The sequence below is a fragment of the Limulus polyphemus genome, unplaced genomic scaffold (genome assembly GCF_000517525.1).
Source record: "Limulus polyphemus unplaced genomic scaffold, Limulus_polyphemus-2.1.2 Scaffold6880, whole genome shotgun sequence".
Taxonomy (NCBI): Eukaryota; Metazoa; Arthropoda; class Merostomata; order Xiphosura; family Limulidae; genus Limulus; species Limulus polyphemus.
Window position 1 is genome coordinate 16,290 of NW_013672490.1, and position 19,835 is coordinate 36,124.

General features: G+C 34.6%; 1 protein-coding gene across 1 annotated transcript in view; it reads left to right on the top strand.

The window, feature by feature from the left end:
* The window catches only part of LOC106474152 (CUB and sushi domain-containing protein 3-like), a gene marked incomplete at its 3' end in the record, with an annotated part of 38,676 nt that overhangs the window by 9,379 nt on the left and 9,462 nt on the right, over positions 1-19,835 (top strand). The window contains exons 2-7 of the mRNA XM_022402522.1: positions 1,664-1,767; positions 6,721-6,897; positions 8,339-8,536; positions 8,856-9,044; positions 14,507-14,689; positions 19,504-19,677. Coding sequence (XP_022258230.1) covers positions 1,674-1,767; positions 6,721-6,897; positions 8,339-8,536; positions 8,856-9,044; positions 14,507-14,689; positions 19,504-19,677 — 1,015 coding nt within the window. The remainder of the gene's footprint in view (positions 1-1,663; positions 1,768-6,720; positions 6,898-8,338; positions 8,537-8,855; positions 9,045-14,506; positions 14,690-19,503; positions 19,678-19,835) is intronic.

Below are 19,835 nucleotides of genomic sequence, written 5' to 3' on the forward strand. Positions count from 1 at the left end.
GTAAGGACTTGTGTCGTTAAAGTTTCGTTGGAACGAAGTTTTGGGAAAATCAATAAAAAAACGGAGACGTAACACTACGTAAAGAATTTTATTTGTTTGTTTTAGCGTATAGTTACAATAGCCTATCTGTGCTCTGTTCACCACGGGAGCCCCCCAGTGGCACAGCGGTATGTCTGCTGACTTACAACGCTAGAATCCGGGTTTCGATACCCGTGGTGGGCAGATCACAGATAGCCCATTGTGAAACTTTGTGCTTAATTACAAACAAACAAATTCACTTCACCACGGGGAACCGAACTCCCATGCAAGTCCGTAAAATTATAGCTGACTCACTGGGGGGCCTGTGTAAAGGAATGAGAACATTTGTTTATGATCTTCTTAAAGGGATGAAGTAAAACAAAAACGAAAATATAGACATAATTTTAGCATAAAAATAGAAAAGCAGAAACAAAATTGAGAAGTATATAAATCAATCACAAAATATATTGAGGAGGAGAGAATGTGTTAATATTGTTACGTATTTGCTTGTTTGTTAATTTCCCGTAGAAATTCTTTCCGAGAAACTTCAGCGATACAAGTCCTTTCGTAATTAAAACTAGTTTATTCTTTCTCGTTACAAACTTTGTAATACACTTAATTTCCACAGTCACGTTAACTTAACTACTTTTATAAACACACGCTATAATTCACAGGGATTCACACACTTTACTCACGGCTTTACTCGATTATCTCTATCTTCAATCTCTCTATCTATATCATTCCTGCTTTATTTGCCGGGCTTATATACTAAAAAAGAGGGCGCATACAACAGACTAGAGTTGCCAGGACAATTCAAGATCCTTCGAGAATCTCATGACGTGTTACGTGACTTTCGCTGTCGTAACAATATTGTTGGGCTAAACCAGAGACACCAAAGCCTCAGAAATTCCTATAGAGTGAGGTAACAATTGCGGTATAATTGTTTTCTTGCTGTTTAGGGCAAAGCTAACATAATTAGTTGTCAGTGTTTAGACCACTGCAGGGATCGAACCATGAGAATTAGCGTTATAAGTTCCTAAGCTTACCACTGAGCTATCGTGGAGCGTGATGGAATTACGATCATAGTAACATTCGCATATAACTTCTGAACATAAGTGGTGTAATTGAATTTATGGAAAAAGATCGCATGTAACTTATTGTAAAGACGCATGTGTAATTGTACTTGATACACACACACATTCGCCAATGTTTCACTAAAACATTGTATATCAATAAAGGAATCATGGTGAAAAGTAAATTAGAAAACGTGGTTCAAGTATGATTTGTTTTGCATTAGTTAAGTGTTTTTCAATTAACTTTCTTACACTGGTCATATTGTTACTTCGATCATTTATATTCTTTTTGGATGTATACTTATATACAAAACATACAAATAACAATTTATCCAGTAAGCACCCCGACTAAGCAGCAACATTTCAAATAAATAAACGATTGAATAATATATGGTAAAAAAACAAGTCAAAACGATGGTTTAATTTCTTCTACTGATTATATTGTGATTTTATAATTTTGGTGTAAAGTGTCGTAAGCTCTTGTTTGCTTGGGGAGATTTTAAAAAATGCACATGTTTGATCAGTTTGTCAAATCTAAACTTACTTTCTTCTAAGCTCTTTTCAATTTCTAGGAATCCAGGAATGAAAAACAAAATGACGAGCGTTCACTGTTTTAGTAGTATCCTCATGTTGTTGTTGGTCGAATCTTTTACAGATTTAGCTCAAAGTGCTAAAGGTAAGTTGCCTAGTATTCTTTATTCCATAAGAAAATCAAACACATTGAGACAAACATGGTATTGCAAAACGATTTTATCGCAACTATGCTTAGAAGATTATAATACATTTTTAATAGGCCCCCTCACGAGGCAGTGGAGGACATTTTTGCTGAAAAAAAAACTACCCAATCCAGTTTTTCTTAATCTGAACTGAAATTTTTTGGACATTTTTATTGGTTAAAAAGAAGGCATTTACAACACTATTTTACGGTTGCGAAAGGTGATTTGAAGTGATAAGGTGACTGAAATACGTCAGCGCATCACGAGGTTAACGGTCAAGCACTAGAAGCATGATACTCTCCAAATGACACACAGAGATATTCAGAAACCGTTTAGAACCACCTTGGTAGATATTCTACAGCAAACCGAGTATAATATTATGCCTATAGCTACTTTCAAAGTGTTCCTGTTTGCTCATCCTACTGCTGACTATCGTGATGCTTCAACATTCCTTACCGAATCGCAGGTGAAATCGTTCGTATCTCAGTTGAAAGCTAATTATAAAAAGGTGATAGCAGAAGCATAAAAGGTTGGCAGTTGCTTAATTAATGATGCTTAAAATGTGGCTTTATTGATATATACTGAATTTACTCCCAGCGGGTAGACGTTACTACTAGTTAGTATGGAGACTTGATGCTGTATTTCATTTAAATATTTCTCAATTAACAAACGACAACTTGTATCGAAAAGATACGTCCAGAACCATCCTCGTTGAGAGTTTCCGGGTTGAACTTACTTTTAATATTCAACAAATGGTAGTGTAAAGACACCCTTTGGCTCCTGAGGGACGTGTTAATATAACAGTTTATGTTATAATTCGTTTCCAAGGTAATCCGATAGATATCTTCAACAGATATTATTTGGATAATTTGGTGCACAGTTCTTTTTGGGTGTTTCCATTTGTTTACCAATTTAAAAAATCAACTTTTTAATTTTAAAACATAGAAGATATCAAAGTAAAATTTTATTTACGATAGCTACAATGTCAGTGAGTTGACGGAGATTGTAAAACATACATATAACGTGATAAGTAAAAATGTTGTATTTAAAATTCAAACGGTGCATTATAGAAAAGAACACAGCACACAACAACAACAAAAAAAAAAAAATAAAGCGTTAACTGCAGATTTTTCTTCCACATGGTAATGTTATTTTTGTCACACTTGTTAGGTCAATTGGTTTCTAATGTTTCCCCAACTTTCGATGTTTAAGCGTAACTTTAAATACATACATACACATCGCTTCAGGAGATATATTTTTTTCTCTTATCGTTTACGCCCCCCAGTGGCACAGCGGTATGTTTGCGGACTTACAACACTTGAATCCGGGTTTCGATACCCGTGGTGGGCAGAGCACAGATAGCTCATTGTGCAGCTTTGTGCTTAATTACAAACAAACAAATAAACTTATCGTTTAGCCTAACTGACAAGTTCTGGTATTAAACGAAAGGCCTCTTGGACAATGACTTGTGGGAGACAAAAGATAGATTTGAAATGCTATTTTTACAAACCGCTTGTATTGAACCCGAAATGTACCATTTCAGGAGAATGTGAAAAAAAATCTGCAGTTAACGTAATTTGTATCACATTTTTTTAAGGCAAGTTACTGTTACTGACTATTAAAATAAAAATATAATCTTGATCCTGTGTCTATTTATTTTGTATTATGTGTTTGTGTATAATTAAATTGAATATATCTTCATATTATAGCTGTTTTCAAAGTGATTATTATCCTCATTTCATTTCCCTGAAAAAACTTTAGTATCAGATAAACAGAGTATTGTTTACACAAGAATAGTAAAACAGTCAAAACTGAAAAGGTGCAGAGAAACAAAAGTGTAGATTTAAATGATAGAACAATACTTCACATAAATGTCGTAATGTATCACATCTCGCTGCAACAGTCAGTAACCGTGAGGTAATGCGGGAAAGACTAAAAGTTTGCTTGTTTGGAATTAAGCAGCAACGAGACATGAACCACGGACCCTTAGCTTCACAGTCTGTTAGGCTAAACCACTGGGCCGCGCACTTGGCCCCTTTATTAGTATGTAATTCTGTTACAGGAGTTTGGGTATTTTGGACTTATATCTGAGGCTAACTATACAGTTTGTTTGTAGTTAAACACAAAGCTACACAATGGGCTATCTGTGCTTTGCTCACCACGGTTATCGAAACCCGGTTTCTAACGTTGTAAGTCCGCAGACATACCGCTGTTCCACGGGAAGGGGGGGGGGGCAGAAATGAAAGAATGGCGGCCGATTGAAAAGTGTTTGGAAGAATAAGAAGAGGAAACAAGAGAAAAACAGTATGTCTCTCTGTATTAATGAAAACTAACTAACTAAAATTCTGCAGACTATATCAGAGTGCTAATAACAACGAAAAATCGAATTATAAGCCAAAGTGTAATTAGTTTAGGGTTAAATTAACCAAAACTAAAGGTTAGTCAAGACACAGAGTAAGCAGTAAATTAGAAAAGTGGATTAAGTAGGCAGGTTAAAAAATGTGTTTCGTTAAGAACAGGTTAAGCGTTAAATAAAAAAAAGTTTTTTTTAATCGCTGGATATTAAGCAGCCAAGTTTGTAAATAATTTTTGTTAAACATACGTCGCATTGAGTTAACTTCTGGAGCATAATATAATGCCAGCATTCGAAAGTAATATGTAATGTTTATTAAAATATTGAGAAACTTGGTGGCTAGGACCAGTATTTAAAATAGTTCTAATTTGTTCACAACGTACTCTTTCAACGAGCATGCAACTAGTTTCGCCTCAATATAAATGACCAGAACCTAAATGTTATTGTTTAGGTATAGATAAGTGTTGAAGCGAGGGCGATAACAATACTGTATATCTTTGGAAATGTTATTGAATTCACTATTATTAAACTGGCGACTGTATACACTAATATATCAACATTGTTCTTATCGTGTCTCTATGAAAAAATTGTATCCCTAAAGATTGTACCTGTGACACTGTTGTGCTACAGTATATTGTAATTTCTCAAAATAGTATCTGTAAAATCTGTTTTGAGTTTAGCATATATGTGAGCAGTATAAAATGAGACCCGTGATGTGGCGTCATTTGCGTTCTTGTTTTACTGTCAGTCTGAGTCATAATGGCCTGGTGGTTAGGGCATTTAGATTCGCAAATTGCAGATCGCAGGTTTGAATCATTGGGGGCGTTATAATGTAACGGTAAATCCCTCTATTCGTTGGTAAACGAGTAGCCCAAGAGTTGGTGGTGGGTGATTTTGACTAGCTGCCTTTCTTCAATTCTATCATTGCAAAATTAGGGACGGCTATTGCAGATACGCGCTCGTGTATTTCAACAAACAAACAAACTGTGTCATGATTAATTGAGTACACTTACACTTGTTTCAAGAATCTATGCAGATTATGTCCAAGAAACCCTGTATTTAAAGAACTATAATATCTCCTTATAGGCTTTTCATTAAAGTTAATATCACATTTACATAAATTGCGATTTCGGTATACTGTTTTTGACTAGATCGGTAACTCGAGCCGAACTTTTCAAAACCCGTGCGTGTCAATAAGTTTATAGCACACCGAAGCTGTAATTGCCCTGTCATTAGTAACTATCAAAGCCATCGTCGGAGGATGCAGCGCAAAACACCAACTGTATTCTAGTCAAAAAAGGATGCCCTCACAAAAATAGAAGAGGAAGAGGGAGGGGGAGGGGCTATGACTGTCATAGACATTATCGTTGTTACACGTACTGCATTTCTTGGGTGAAATGGGCAGTGACTACAATACCATATTTATGAACATAGCCAATAAAGAGCCACCTTAATCATAAAAAACAAAAAAAAAACATAGGCTACAAAACTGTCGTGAGTAACTGCAGGGAGGTGATGAGAAAAGAATAAATGAGCCAGAAAAGTAAAGGTTCGGCACCTGGAATTAGATTGAGCCCTGACATTTTAAAAACTAAGAATACGTATGTTAAAAATTTTATTCAATTTACACCTGAAATTAAGTGCCTTTCATAACCAAACACTTAACCAGAGATCGCCTTTTTTTAGCTACTTGTGTTTGCAGGCTAGGAAGTTTGCAAGGCATTATACAAATCAAGGTTGTTAGTACTACAGTGCAGCTAGAAAGATGGTAAGTTAATAAGATATGCGATTTTAAAACTTTTTTAATGTTAATGATTTTTGTTTAGTACACAGTTGTTATTTGTTATCTTGCTGCTTAATTTGAAGTTTCGTATTTTCTCGTATTCAGGTTGCCCCTAATTTAAGTAGCCCCAATTAATTAGTGTTGAATACATTTTCTTTATTTAAAATGAACTAAAAAAAACTGATTTGAATATGACCTTAAAAGTGACGTTTGAAAAGATCTGATTACAATTTCGATATCAAGTCAAAAGAATTCCAGCTTGTTTTCCCATTTTCTTCAATAAATGAATTTGCTGTAATGTATATGTGATACTTTTATTATGAATGAATGACCATTTTAAAAAGTATTATCAAATAATTAATTAGTGGGCGATTCTTCCTTCCCCCAGTATGTTATTGAATACAAAGAACGTTAGCAGTGTTTAGTGTGTACTTAGTATCATTTTGGTAATTAACAACAGTATCCAGGCTAATATATTTATATAATAATTTTTTTCAAATATGTCAACAACAGATCTTACCAGTACATATAATCACATTTGATAGTATATGTATGTTTAAAATTATTCAAAAAGCTTACTGTTTTTAATTCCTGGGAAGCATATATTTACAAAGATTTCTTTTTATTATATTTAATTATTAGTAATTAACACTTGATATTTTATGTTTAACTTACAACAGAGCGAATTTTCATTTTTAGACTATCTAGAATATTGCACATTGAAATTTTATATGTCTTTTTCCACATTACTGACCTCAAAATGTGAATCTCTTTTAGTTAAAACGAAGTGCAAGGATCCAGGAGTTTCCCCCGATGGTGAAAGAAAGGGACGATGTTGTTTTACAGGAAATCAGTTAATATTCTCCTGTAAGAAAGACTTTGATCTTGTGGGGAATCCTCTTCTTCAATGTCTTCCAAGTGGAGCCTGGTCTAGTCCTCGTCCATTATGCAAACGTAAGCTTAGAAAATAAGAAGGTTTGTTTGTTTGTTTTTCGAAATTCGCACATAACTACTCGAGGAGGGTTTATCTGCGCTAGCCGCCCTTAATTTAGAAGTGATAAACTAGAGGGAGGGCAGCAAATCAATACTACCCACCGCCAACCCTTGGGCTACTCTTTTACCAACAAAACATAAGTAAGATTGACCGTAACATTATAACGCCCCCCATGGTGGCTGAGAGGGCATGTTCGGTGACGAGATTTGTACTTGCGATCCGCAGATTACGAGTCGAGCGCCCTAACCACCAGACAACAAAAATGTTTTGTGTTCTATTCTTAGACAACCCATAAAATATTTGTTTGAGATAACTCATTTTCACTTCAAATAATTAAAAAGCATGAAAGGTTATGGTAAATTTTAATTAATGGCCTAAAATCGCCTCGTCAAATTAAGAGAAAAAAAAAGAAAAGCCTTAAATGCGAATCCACTTCGGAATCGAAATGAGCCATATACTAACTGTTCGACCAATCAGTAGTTAATCTACCAGAACTACCAATGAAATACTTTAATGTTTCTGTTTTGAAGTGTATAATGTTGCGACGCCATTTTTATAAACAATAATAGGACCGAAATGTTGTTTGTCGTTGTGACACACAAAATACTAACATTTTAGTAGCATTCCGACGTAAGTTATTTTTATTTGACTACCATTTGGCTATCCATCAATAGTATAAGTGTTAATTGTATAACTTCAAACAATTATGAAGATTTAGTTGATCGGTATCGAAATGCCAACGAGTTTGACACTGAGCTGTCAATTCTAACTTGAATGTTCTCTACGAAGCAACTAACGCCTGTACTTTGTGTTACGTGTGCAGATATGTCATTTAGAGTTATGCGGTTTTGGAATGAAGCTTTGCTGACATTGTTTAATTAAGTGTGGTGGAAATAATATAATTAATTGCATTTTGATTAAGTTATTGCTCAGTGTTAGTGGCTACAAACTAAAATAATTGAAACTAGTTAGTTGGACTTCTTAAGGTGTAATGGTAACATTTAACATTTGTTTGTTTTTGGAATTTCGCCGAAAGCTACTCCAGATTATCTGCGCTAGTCGTCCCTAATTTGGAAGTGATAGACGAGAGGGAAGGCAGTTAATCAACACCACCCATCGCTAATTTTGGGCTACTTTTTACTAACGAAAAGCGGAATTGACCCACGGCTGAAAGGGCGAGTATGTTCGATAACAGGGTTCGAACTCGCGACTCGCAGATTGCTAACCACCTGACCATGAAAGGCCGTAACACTTAATACGAATGTAGTGAATCCTTACACTTCTAGAGTCACTAATCATTTATGGGTTACTTTTCAAGGTATCACCTTAATTTGTAAATCTAGAGTGTTAAATAATGAAAACATTGATTTTGAAGTATTACTTTATTTGAATGTCTATTAGCTAAGAACGCCACAATATGCCCATCTCCGCCGAAAATATCCAAAGTCATTGAGACCTCATGGAAATCAGGAGATTATTACTTGGCTGATGATGAAATCGAAATGTACTGTGATACGGGTTACCGTCTGTTATCTGGTTCTGAGTATTTATACTGTAAAGAAAACGGAGAATGGGATTCTGAGTTTCCTGTGTGTGGAGGTAGGTACGATACAGAGAATTGTGAAAGTCAATTTCTAGGGTAAATACAGTAACAATGAGGATTATGGTGGTTTTTGAGATTGTTTACTGAAATTTCGTGTTAGATGGATAACAGTAATTCCTAGATATGACGTAAGAAAGTAACGATACAAAGCAGTTTAGTAGATTGTTTTCATTGTTTTTCTGCTCGATGGTCTATGGTTTTAAAAGCAACACGATCGATTTTTATCAACAGTGGCTTCGAGTTTCATACAGAATCAATCATTTTTTTCTTCACCCAATACCGATCTTTTACAGATTAATTGTTATATTTCTATAGTAACTGAATGTAAAGTACCAGAAGGCCTGGAAAATGGAAACATCAACGAACTACAGGATACTAATCTGACCCTCGTCTCTCAAAATTTTGAACTAAACTTCATCTGCAATCAAAATTATCGACTTATTGGGATCTCATGGGTGAAGTGTACTTATTTAGGATGGTCCAGTGTTTTACCAACCTGCCAGCGTAAGTCAAACGGATGTGTTAAATATCCTTTGTTTCTAAAAATGTATTTTTTTAAGCTTAGAAAATATCACTTGTTTCAGAAATGGAGATGACCATAGTATGTCTTTCAACATATTATATCATGTCTGGGGAAATATTATATGAACCTTTTGGTATAAATTTGCAGATTTGTGATAGTAAAAGGCAATGTATTCTTTAACGAAATACTTCATTTCGATGAAATGTTTCACTTCATCTTTGTTGTTAAGTCAACGGTGCAAGATAAAGTAGTAACATAATCTGGTTATTGTGGTTCTTCATTTGTAAAAACTTGATGAATTCTACTTATTAAAAAGCATTGCTCTGCCTTTACTTAGGTTTTTCGGAATATCCCTACTTAGTCAAGATTCTACTCTTACACGAAGAAAATATTATATTTGTTTTTAAATGTTTATACTTTATTAAAGTGTTTTTAAAACAATGCCTAAAAATTAAAGTTATGTTACAAATAAACATAGTGATAACCCAGGCCTGCGAATTTAAACTTCATACAATTTGTTTTGGTTTTAATAACGGATAATTCAGCTACGCAGACTTCGAAAATAATATTCGTTTGTTTCTCTTTCACGTAAAGATATTTTTACAAATCGAGAAGAAAAAAAGTGTTACTTAGATCAAGTTATTATTTCATTTACCACATTGAACGTTTTTATTATTATTACGTTTGTTAACAAGAATACAAAAACTGAAGAAAAGGGAAGGACATTGATGTCAAACGAATATGCATCCTCATTCATTCTGATTTTTTCGTGTGAAATCTACGTCTTTTAGTTTCAAAACTACGTGTTGTGGTCTTTCTTTTATGTATTGCGTTATGACGTTTTGTGAAAAATCTGTACGTGATGGAGAAAAATGGATATTATTTTCTGATTCAGCGTACAGGAATTACTGTAGAGCATGTAAAAATACCAAGACATTAAAAACATTGCAGGCCTGTGCAATCAATACTTTTATTGATTTGAAATTGAATTTTTTCTCCCAAACAATTAAACATTGCTAAAATTTGATCATTAAGTGTACTGCACAGTATAGGAAATAATTATGAAAAAGCAGAGGTAATTTACATAAAGGAGTCACAAACATTGAGGAATTACAATTAAACGGTCAATTCATCATTGCTGCATAATTTTCCTAGAGAAAATACGAAAGAAAAACAAAAGTTGTACAATGTATTTTGTAGTTGCTTGAAACAGAGTAGGAGATCTAAATTTTGTGCTACCATAAGTTTATTAATGGACGATTGTGAAATATTCTTCCAAATCGCCTGTTGTACCCACTTCTCACAATTCAGCCAACTTTTTTGATTGCCATTTGACCTTTTGTATTCCCATATAAACCCATAAAGCCTTAATACTATTCATACTGGGAATTTGGTTAGGTCAATTCATGGTTACAAGGGGTTCCATTGACCTCTTAATTATTTGTTACAAAGAGAATGAATTGATGTAAAATGACTTGTTTGTTCCTGTCAGCAGTGTAGGTATAGCTCTCAATCATGCTTAAGTGAGATGCAGTCCATGCTTATATTGGTATCCCAGATGTAATCCATGCTTATATTGGTACCCCAGATGCAATCCATACTTATATGGTTACTCCAGATGCAGTCCATACTTATATTGATACCCAGATGCAGTCCATGCTTATATTGGTACCCCAGTTGCAGTCCATACTTATATTGATACCCAGATGCAATCCATGCTTATATTGGTACCCCAGATGCAATCCATACTTATATTGTTACTCCAGATGCAGTCCATACTTATATTGATACCCAGATGCAGTCCATGTTTATATTGTTACCCCAGATGCAGTCCATACTTATATTGGTACCCAGATGCAGTCCATACTTATATTGGTACCCCAGTTGCAGTCCATACTTATATTGATACCCAGATACAGTCCATACTTATATTGGTACCCCAGTTGCAGTCCATACTTATATTGTTACTCCAGATGCAATCCATACTTATATTGGTATTCCAGATGCAATCCATACTTATATTGTTACTCCAGATGCAGTCCATATTTATATTGGTACCCAGATGCAGTCCATAATTATATTGGTACCCCAGATGCAATCCATACTTATATTGGTACCCCAGATGCAATCCATACTTATATTGGTATCCCAGATGCAATCCATGCTTATATTGGTACCCCAGATGCAATCCATACTTATATTGGTATCCCAGATGCAATCCATGCTTATATTGGTACCCCAGATGCAGTCCATACTTATATTGGTATCCCAGATGCAATCCATGTTTATATTGGTACCCCAGATGCAATCCATACTTATATTGATATCCCAGATGCAATCCATGCTTATATTGGTACCCCAGATGCAGTCCATATTTATATTGGTACCCCCAGTGTATTTCACTTTAGATGTTATACATTGATTGTTACCACACAGTTTGAATTTAGATTCATCTGTAAGAGCGCCTTATTCCATCTTTAATCATACATTTTTTTAGTACTAATTGCCCATTTCAGCCTTTTGGTTTGATTATCTCTTGTAAGCAGCGATTTTTGAGTAGCTACAATTTAGTAAGGGAAGTCTCTGCTAATGTATATTTTCAATGTCCTGGAGGTAGCATTTACATTTGCAATTACCGCTAGGTTAGGTTATATTTCGGTAAGGTCTCTTCTGGATTATCGTGTATCACGTAAATACTGTACTCTGAGTTACTTAACTTCACTTTTGGCATGTTTGGGCAACTTTTGTTATCAACAGTATTAGTTTCACATATCGTCTTCAGAGTTTCGGTACAGCTCTTACTGAATAAACTTTCGTCATAACTTATCGCATGAAATAGCCTTCACCAGGCAAAATTTTGATTTCTAAATGTTTCTCGCATGGCATTTCTTTCCTGGGTGCCACGAGTGCATTAACCACACTACCGATTGGAAGAGTATGACTACAAATAGTTTATTGTGTGTCACTTTCTGATTCGTTGGATGGCTGCCAATCACAGTGCAAACTATCAGCACGTGACTTTACTCTGATTTTGTAATGCTCTGTTACACTGTTGAAGATTATTTGAAACATGTAGATGTAGAGCATTTGACGCTGTTGATTAGTCTTAAATAAAATGATTGTTGTGATTTACAAGTGTATTTATTTAAGCATAATGTGAGTTTTAGGCTGTTAAACTTTTCTAAAGTCAAAAATTCCAATTTAACTCTCTGATAATGAACAAGACGATGTAACCAAATTAATGATATATTTTATTACGTAATACAAACTGTTGTTAAACAACTTTTTACATTATTTATGAATGTTTTCGTGACGTACATGTTACTTAAAGAAAGTGAAAACACTGAATTCCTGCCAACATTCACAAATTAAATTTTTGAAAATATAGATCATATGAAATAATCGGATCAGAAGAATGAAGCTGCTTGGGATATGGAAGATAGAGACTGTTTCTGTTCAGGATGCATCTTTCTAAAACATGTGTACATTTGTGTAAATATATATATAAACACGTAAAACTGCACGTGCTAAAACGACAACGTGATGATTAACAAGTTATACTGAAATAAATATTTGTGCAAGTTTAAAAATTTAATTTGGATACTATCTACTTATTACGTAACTGAAATTGATGTGTACGTCGCAACTGTACGCATGGAAATCATTTTTCGATTACAATTTTGCATCTTATTATATAATGTTGGGTAAATACACACTCATTTGGATTCTTCAGTTTAAGCACCGTATCGAACTGGCTAGAAGTATGTACATGTGAAAAAACAGCTACAGAGTTTTGAAGCATATTTAGTTGTTCAGATCCAAATGAATCCTGGCTAGAACATGATTTTAGAGTATGACGTTAAGCCTGTCTGGTCAGTACGGTACGTTAGTTGCCCATTCATATTACACTGAAAATTGAGATAGCTCGTTGTTCAGTACGTTTCAACACATTATCGTAAGAGCATATGAATGAAAGTTAGGATGAATGTAATAATTTGTTAACCACATGCCGATGAGGCCATTCGCCCAATACCAGGACTCATCAGGCCGGTTGGAATACAACAGAAATGGCAATGATTCTCTTTTTTTTTTTTTTTTTGTCAGTACATTTTAGCTCGCGGGTCATCAGAAGGTTTCACCCTTGTAGTTGGTTGAGACGGTCTTTATATCATTAATTATCTGAACAACAACTGTTTCAATGTAAACAAGATTAAGCTGGTGAACTGTAATTTGTATCAATTATATTTAAGTCATTACACACCGGAATTAGGTTTATAATTTTTTATTAATATTATTCATTTTAACACCAAATTGTTTATTATAATATTATTTATTTAACTTAAATTAACCTTATTTATCATTCAGAAGAACTGGTGGACCAGTAAGCTAGACTTTCTCTCCTTTTTCTTTACGGTTTTGTTTACAGAGCAAAGCCACATTGGGCTATCTGTTGTGTCTACCGGATGTTTGCGTTTCCGTACACTTACCGCTGTACCATCGGGGGGGGGGGGGGGACTAAGAATATTGGTTTCTCTGCAAGTAGATGTGGCGTCCCTAATTTTAAAGTGATAAATTAGAGGGAAGACAGCTAGTAAACACCACCTACAAAAACTCCTGGATTACTTTTTACCAACGAATAGCAGAACTGACTGTCACATTGTAATGCCCCAACGTCTGAAAAGGCGAGAATGTTCGTTCGTGGATGGGATTCGTAACCACAATCTCAAGATTACGAATCGAATGCACTAACCACCAGGTCATGCCAGGCTAGCGGCTCATGGGTTTAACGTGTATTTATGGTCCTTTAATAGATGTGGGAAGATTTTTACTGTTACAAAAAACAACAACAACCCTAACTAACATAGAATATACATAGCAAATGTAACGATTGTTAACACAAAGTTAATGTAATAGTATTACACTATCCAATTCCTACAGCTACATAATGAGCTACATATGCTATGCCCCCCGCATATATCGAAGCCAAATTTTTAGCATCATAAGCCCTTAGACTTACTGCTGAGCCACTAGTGGGGGGAGTTCCTACAAGAAGGGTTATTTATTTATCGCAAACCGCATTTTAAATACTGTACACTATTTTATTCTCTATAAACCTAGGTTGTAACTTTTTTTAAAAAAAGATGAAATTAACTTATTTGAGATTGAAAAAAATAAAGGACATTTTTCCCCCCTGTTATACATAATAACAACTTACATTTTTTCGCCTTCGTACTTAAGCAAGAATATTTTTGAAAGAAGTTTTTTTGTAATTAAGCACAAAGCTACACAATGGGCTATCTGTGCTGTGCCCACCACGGTTATCGAAACCAGGATCCTAGCGTTGTAAAACCTCAGACATACAGCTGTGCCACTGGGGGGCTTGAAATAAAAAGGATTATTAAGAAAACGTAATTAAAGCCAAGTTTCTTTTTTTTTCATCCAGTCATTACTTGTCCTGATCCAGGAGTTCCAGAAAATGGATTAAGAAAGGGAGCTGCACCATTCAACATTGGCGACCGAGTGACCTTTTCTTGCTTCCCGCTTTATAAAATAATCGGATCAGAAGAAAGAATCTGTTTAGGCAATGGAAGATGGAGTGGAATTCTTGCCAGTTGTAACCACCCAAGTAAGCTCTATAACATACATTTTTACTGAACAAGATAATCCGAAAGGCATGTAATAACAGACCCCCTTCCTAAAAAAACGCACAACAACAAATGTGTACACAACAATGTAAAATTTTAAGAGCCGTATACCCTCTATAGTCAGTCGAGAAATACAGTAATAAGGATTGTTTTGATATACTTAGTAAGTGACTGGAATGATTAATAAAGTGTAGTGGATTCAAGTTTGCTTGTAGTTAAGCACAAAGTTACACAAAGGGCTATCTATCTGCCCACCACGAGTATTGGAACCCGGTTTCTAGCGTTGTAAGTCCGCAGACATACCGTTGTGCCACTGTGGAGGGAGGGGGGGGGGTAGATTTAAGACGATCCTTTTTTGTATACATATATATGCCGATGGAAGTAGAGAAGGACGTAATTGTCTGTACAATTGTTCGCCTAAAAATCAAATCAAATCTTGAAGTAAAGAGATAACTTGAATTTCCAGTAAGTAAGTTTGTAATTTCTTTTTACGAGTATTTCACGTAGGCCATGTTATTATACTAGACGTAGTTCTGTCGGGTCTCCGAAAGGGTTCTGTTTCAAGAGTAAATAAAACCGAAATTAGGAGTAACAAATATTTGTATTTCTTGCTTTTGAAGTTCATATGTCATGCTGTGTTGTAACCATCAGACTTCTTAATTCTTCCCGTGATTCATGGCGTACGCACGTTTTACTGACGTTTCTACAGTACAAATTGCAGCATTAAGCGTCCTTTATGTGACGTTATTTTAGTGTCTACTGACTGACTGACTGACTGATTGATAGACAACACACTACTGTATAATGGTGCGAGTGGTTAAAACAAGTGACCCCTACAGGCGGCCTTCGGCCTCTTTTCGGGGAAATGGTGTAGTGATCAATGTTTATTACATAATTAGAAGTTTGATAACATAAGCTTTTGAATAGAGGGCTGTTTCTCGAAATATTCTGAATATCTAGTTTATACATTTCTATGCTAAATACGTCACACTACTAGAAATAACATGTTGAGTTGCTTACTTTGCCAAACACTTAGGAAATTATGATACTGCTTCTTAATTTATTTCATTTTATTTTTTCATAGATACTCTCTCATTTTAAGTAAGTTTATATATCTTCATAACATCAGAAAGGATATAATAGACATAAATGTTGGCACGTTACCAGTATCGGTTTACTTATTTGTTAAACACGACCACTGTTTCTCTCACACGTACAATCTAAACAGATTTAAAACGAGGCTTCAATCTACATGGATTATTTATATTAAAATATAACGTTACATATTAATGATGATGATTTAAAATCGTGTCTGGTTTTATTTTAGGCTATGTAATTTAGATATTTCGATTACAACACCGTGCATTGCGATATTTTAAATGTGCATGAGGCTTAGTATGACGATTTAAAACTTTTAAATCGATGTGACAAAATTTAGCCCGTCTAGATTTCGTAAGATTTTACTGGGATTTAACTCATTTACCATGATTTATGCCTGTTTTTGTTTATTGAAAAAAATTGTATCATTAAGTACGGTAGAATTTAATAGTAGGGATCGCGATGAAACAAAATGGAGGCCATAAAATCGCCCATTTAAAACCATCTTTAAAATGTCTGAATATTAACAATGACTATTTCACAGTATTTGCTGAACAAAATTAAAGCCTATTGTACTTATAAAGCCGCCTAAATCGCTATATACGTGTTAATGGAGTGAATCAAAATTTCACTATTTCAATGAACTTTCATCTAAGTAAATAAATAAGTGACTTTTCCAGACGAGCGTAGAAAAAAAAACAACAAAAAAAACGACGAACCTTTTGGCTCTAATTCTTTCACAGGATTCTTTTTTCTGGGGTCCCAATGATTCCTTTCTTGTACCAAAAAGTATACTAGAATGCATATATAAAACTGACTATGAGCTATATAATGAAATTTAAGGGTAGGTTGGTAGAGATCCTGATGAGTAATAAAATCGAATCGGGTTTACGCACGCTCCACGCTTGGTATTGCTGGCGCACAAAAATATAGCTAATAAAAAGGAAACAAACAAGTATAGTAAAAAAAATCAAATTTTATAAAGACAAGTAGGGATCGATATATATATACGTAACTTAGCTAGCTATAGTAATATAGAAAGTTTTGATGCTACAAAAAGTATTAAAAATAAGAAAGTCAGTTATTTAAAATCGGTGTGGGAATTTGGTTTTTTTCTTTTGAGACAATGCATGTACATAATTCACGTTTATTCATCGTTTGTTTTTATCATAATGAAAGCAGTAAATTAATACATCAACATCTAAGGAACCTTTAGAATAATACGTGATCTATTGTTCGTTATATTTTAATATCCCAGATTTGATTGTTTGTGGAATTTCGCACAAACTTACTCGAAAGCTATCTGCGCTAGAGGTCCCTAATGTAGAAGTGTCATATTAGAGGGAGGGCCACCAACTTTTGGGCTGCTCTAACTGAATAGTAGGATTAACCTTCATCTTACGTTGTCTCCCAGGATCAGAGGGTGAGCATGTTCTGTGATGGGATTCAAACTCGCTGATTGCAATTCGAGTGTTCTAACCACCAGGACATTCCTGCCTAATATGAACTCAGTTTATATCGGTTCTCATTTATCTATATTAAGTCTATAACTATAATGCATACATTTTTGGAATTGATAACGCAGAAAATTAATGCATTCCAAAACTTGGTAAAGTTAATATTTTCGGACAAACGACTAGGGGAAAAATTCTAAATATGGTGATTATGTAGGTACCAAAAATAGGCAGTGTAAATATTTATTTTAGGTTTGGGTAAACCACAAGTGAAGTTATTAGTAGATAATTTTCAAAGATTTTTTTAAAAGAAAGTTGTGAATATAGATAATCCAATAAACACTGTATAGTTCTTATTTAGATCATTGTTTATCATCAGAGTTTATTAAAGAGTGAGTTGATAAATGTATTAGATAATACAGATTTACTTGAACCCAGGTCAGTTTGTTAGTTCACCTTGCGGACTTAGGACTTTAAACCAGCACTATCTTCTGGCCTTTCACACCGTCTGAGGTTTGAAATTTATCCTTCAGCATACGTATCGGAGTCTGCCTGATAGGCTTTAGTATTAAAATGTCACTTATCGATAAAAGATAGTAAAATGGTTATTTTGGGTGCCAATTTAGCCGAAAAAAAAAACGTTAACGGATGGAAAATGTGTTTGTTTTTTACTACTACTACTGCAGACTATTATAAAGTATAAAGTCTTTGTTTGAGTACTACTTAGGCTACCATAAATGTTTGTCTATAAATGTCTTTGTTTGAGTAGTACTGTAGGCTACCATAAAGGTTTGTCTATAAATGTCTTTGTTTGAGTAGTACTGTAGGCTACCATAAAGGTTAGTCTATAAATGTCTTTGTTTGAGTACTACTTAGGCTACCATAAATGTTTGTCTATAAATGTCTTTCTTTTACGGTAGCCTAAGTAGTACTCAAATAAAGACATTTATAGACAAACCTTTATGGTAGCTTACAGTAGTACTCAAACAGAACTCAAACAAAGACATTTATAGACAAACCTTTATGGTAGCCTAAGTAGTACTCAAACAAAGACATTTATAGACAAACCTTTACGGTAACCTAAGTAGAACTCAAACAAAGACATTTATAGACAAACCTTTACGGTAGCCTAAATAGTACTCAAACAAAAACATTTATAGACAAACCTTTACGGTAACCTAAGTAGAACTCAAACAAAGACATTTATAGACAAACTTTTACGGTAGCCTAAGTAGTACTCAAATAAAGACATTTATAGACAAACCTTTATGGTAGCTTACAGTAGTACTCAAACAAAGACATTTATAGACAAACCTTTACTGTAGCCTAAATAGTATTCAAACAAAGACATTTATAGACAAACCTTTACGGTAACCTAAGTAGAACTCAAACAAAGACATTTATAGACAAACATTTATAGACAAACCTTTACGGTAGCCTAAGTAGAACTCAAACAAAGACATTTACAGACAAACCTTTACGGTACCTAAGTAGAACTCAAACAAAGACATTTATAGACAAACCTTTACGGTAACCTAAGTTCTTTGTTTGAGTACTGTTTAGGCTACCGTAAAGGTTTGTCTATAAATGTGTTTGTTTGAGTTCTACTTAGGCTACCGTAAAGGTTTGTTTATAAATGTCCTTGTTTGAGTACTATTTAGGCTACCGTAAAGGTTTGTCTATAAATGTCTTTGTTTGAGTTCTACTCTTTGTTTTCCATTTCACAGTATTGTCAATTTTATTTTATGTGTTTGTTTAGATGAATGTGTGAGAACGATGTCATTATGCAGAATTAACTTGGACAACTGTGTTATTAATACTCAAATAATATCCGCATTTCTACATCAGAAGTTCTTATTTGTCTGTTTGGATGTAAAGGTGTACAACTGGCTATCTGTGCTGTTCTCGCCGCAGTGGTCGAATCCCGAATTTAAGCGTTATAAATGTCTTAAGCCTACTACTGATTTATCTGGCAAAAGACTTATAATAAGCATGTTAAAAATAGTGTAATATTATGTTGTGTTGCTTCCTTCAATTGTGTGCCCCCCCCCCCCCATCCAGTGTGTTGGCGGTAAGTCTGGTGGGAATAGCACAAATAGCCCATTGTTTAGCGCCGTGCTTAACAGCACTCTGAGTTGCAGAGTTGCATTTTACTTAACATACTGTTATGGTTATGATGCTGTTTCTGTACTTTTTTTGTTATATAAACACATCTTTAAGTTAATTCTTTTTTTTTTTCCAAGACTATTACTGTCCTGATCCTGGTGTCCCAGTCGGTGGAGTTAAATCAGGAAGTTCGTACAACTTAAGAGACACCGTTCACTTCTTTTGTAAGCCCGGTTATAGCTTGATCGGATCGTCAAACAGAACTTGTCAAATGAACCACACGTGGTCAGGAGAACAGGTGTTTTGTTTAGGTGAGGCTGCGTGTTTTGTGTATTTTACCCTTTATAACACGATAACTTAAACAACGTACCCTAAAACGGATTATGTAAGTATACATAAGAAACAATGTACCGCAGGAAGTATGATCCAAATTTGATCATTTGAAAAATCGACTCTTCATCAGAACAGT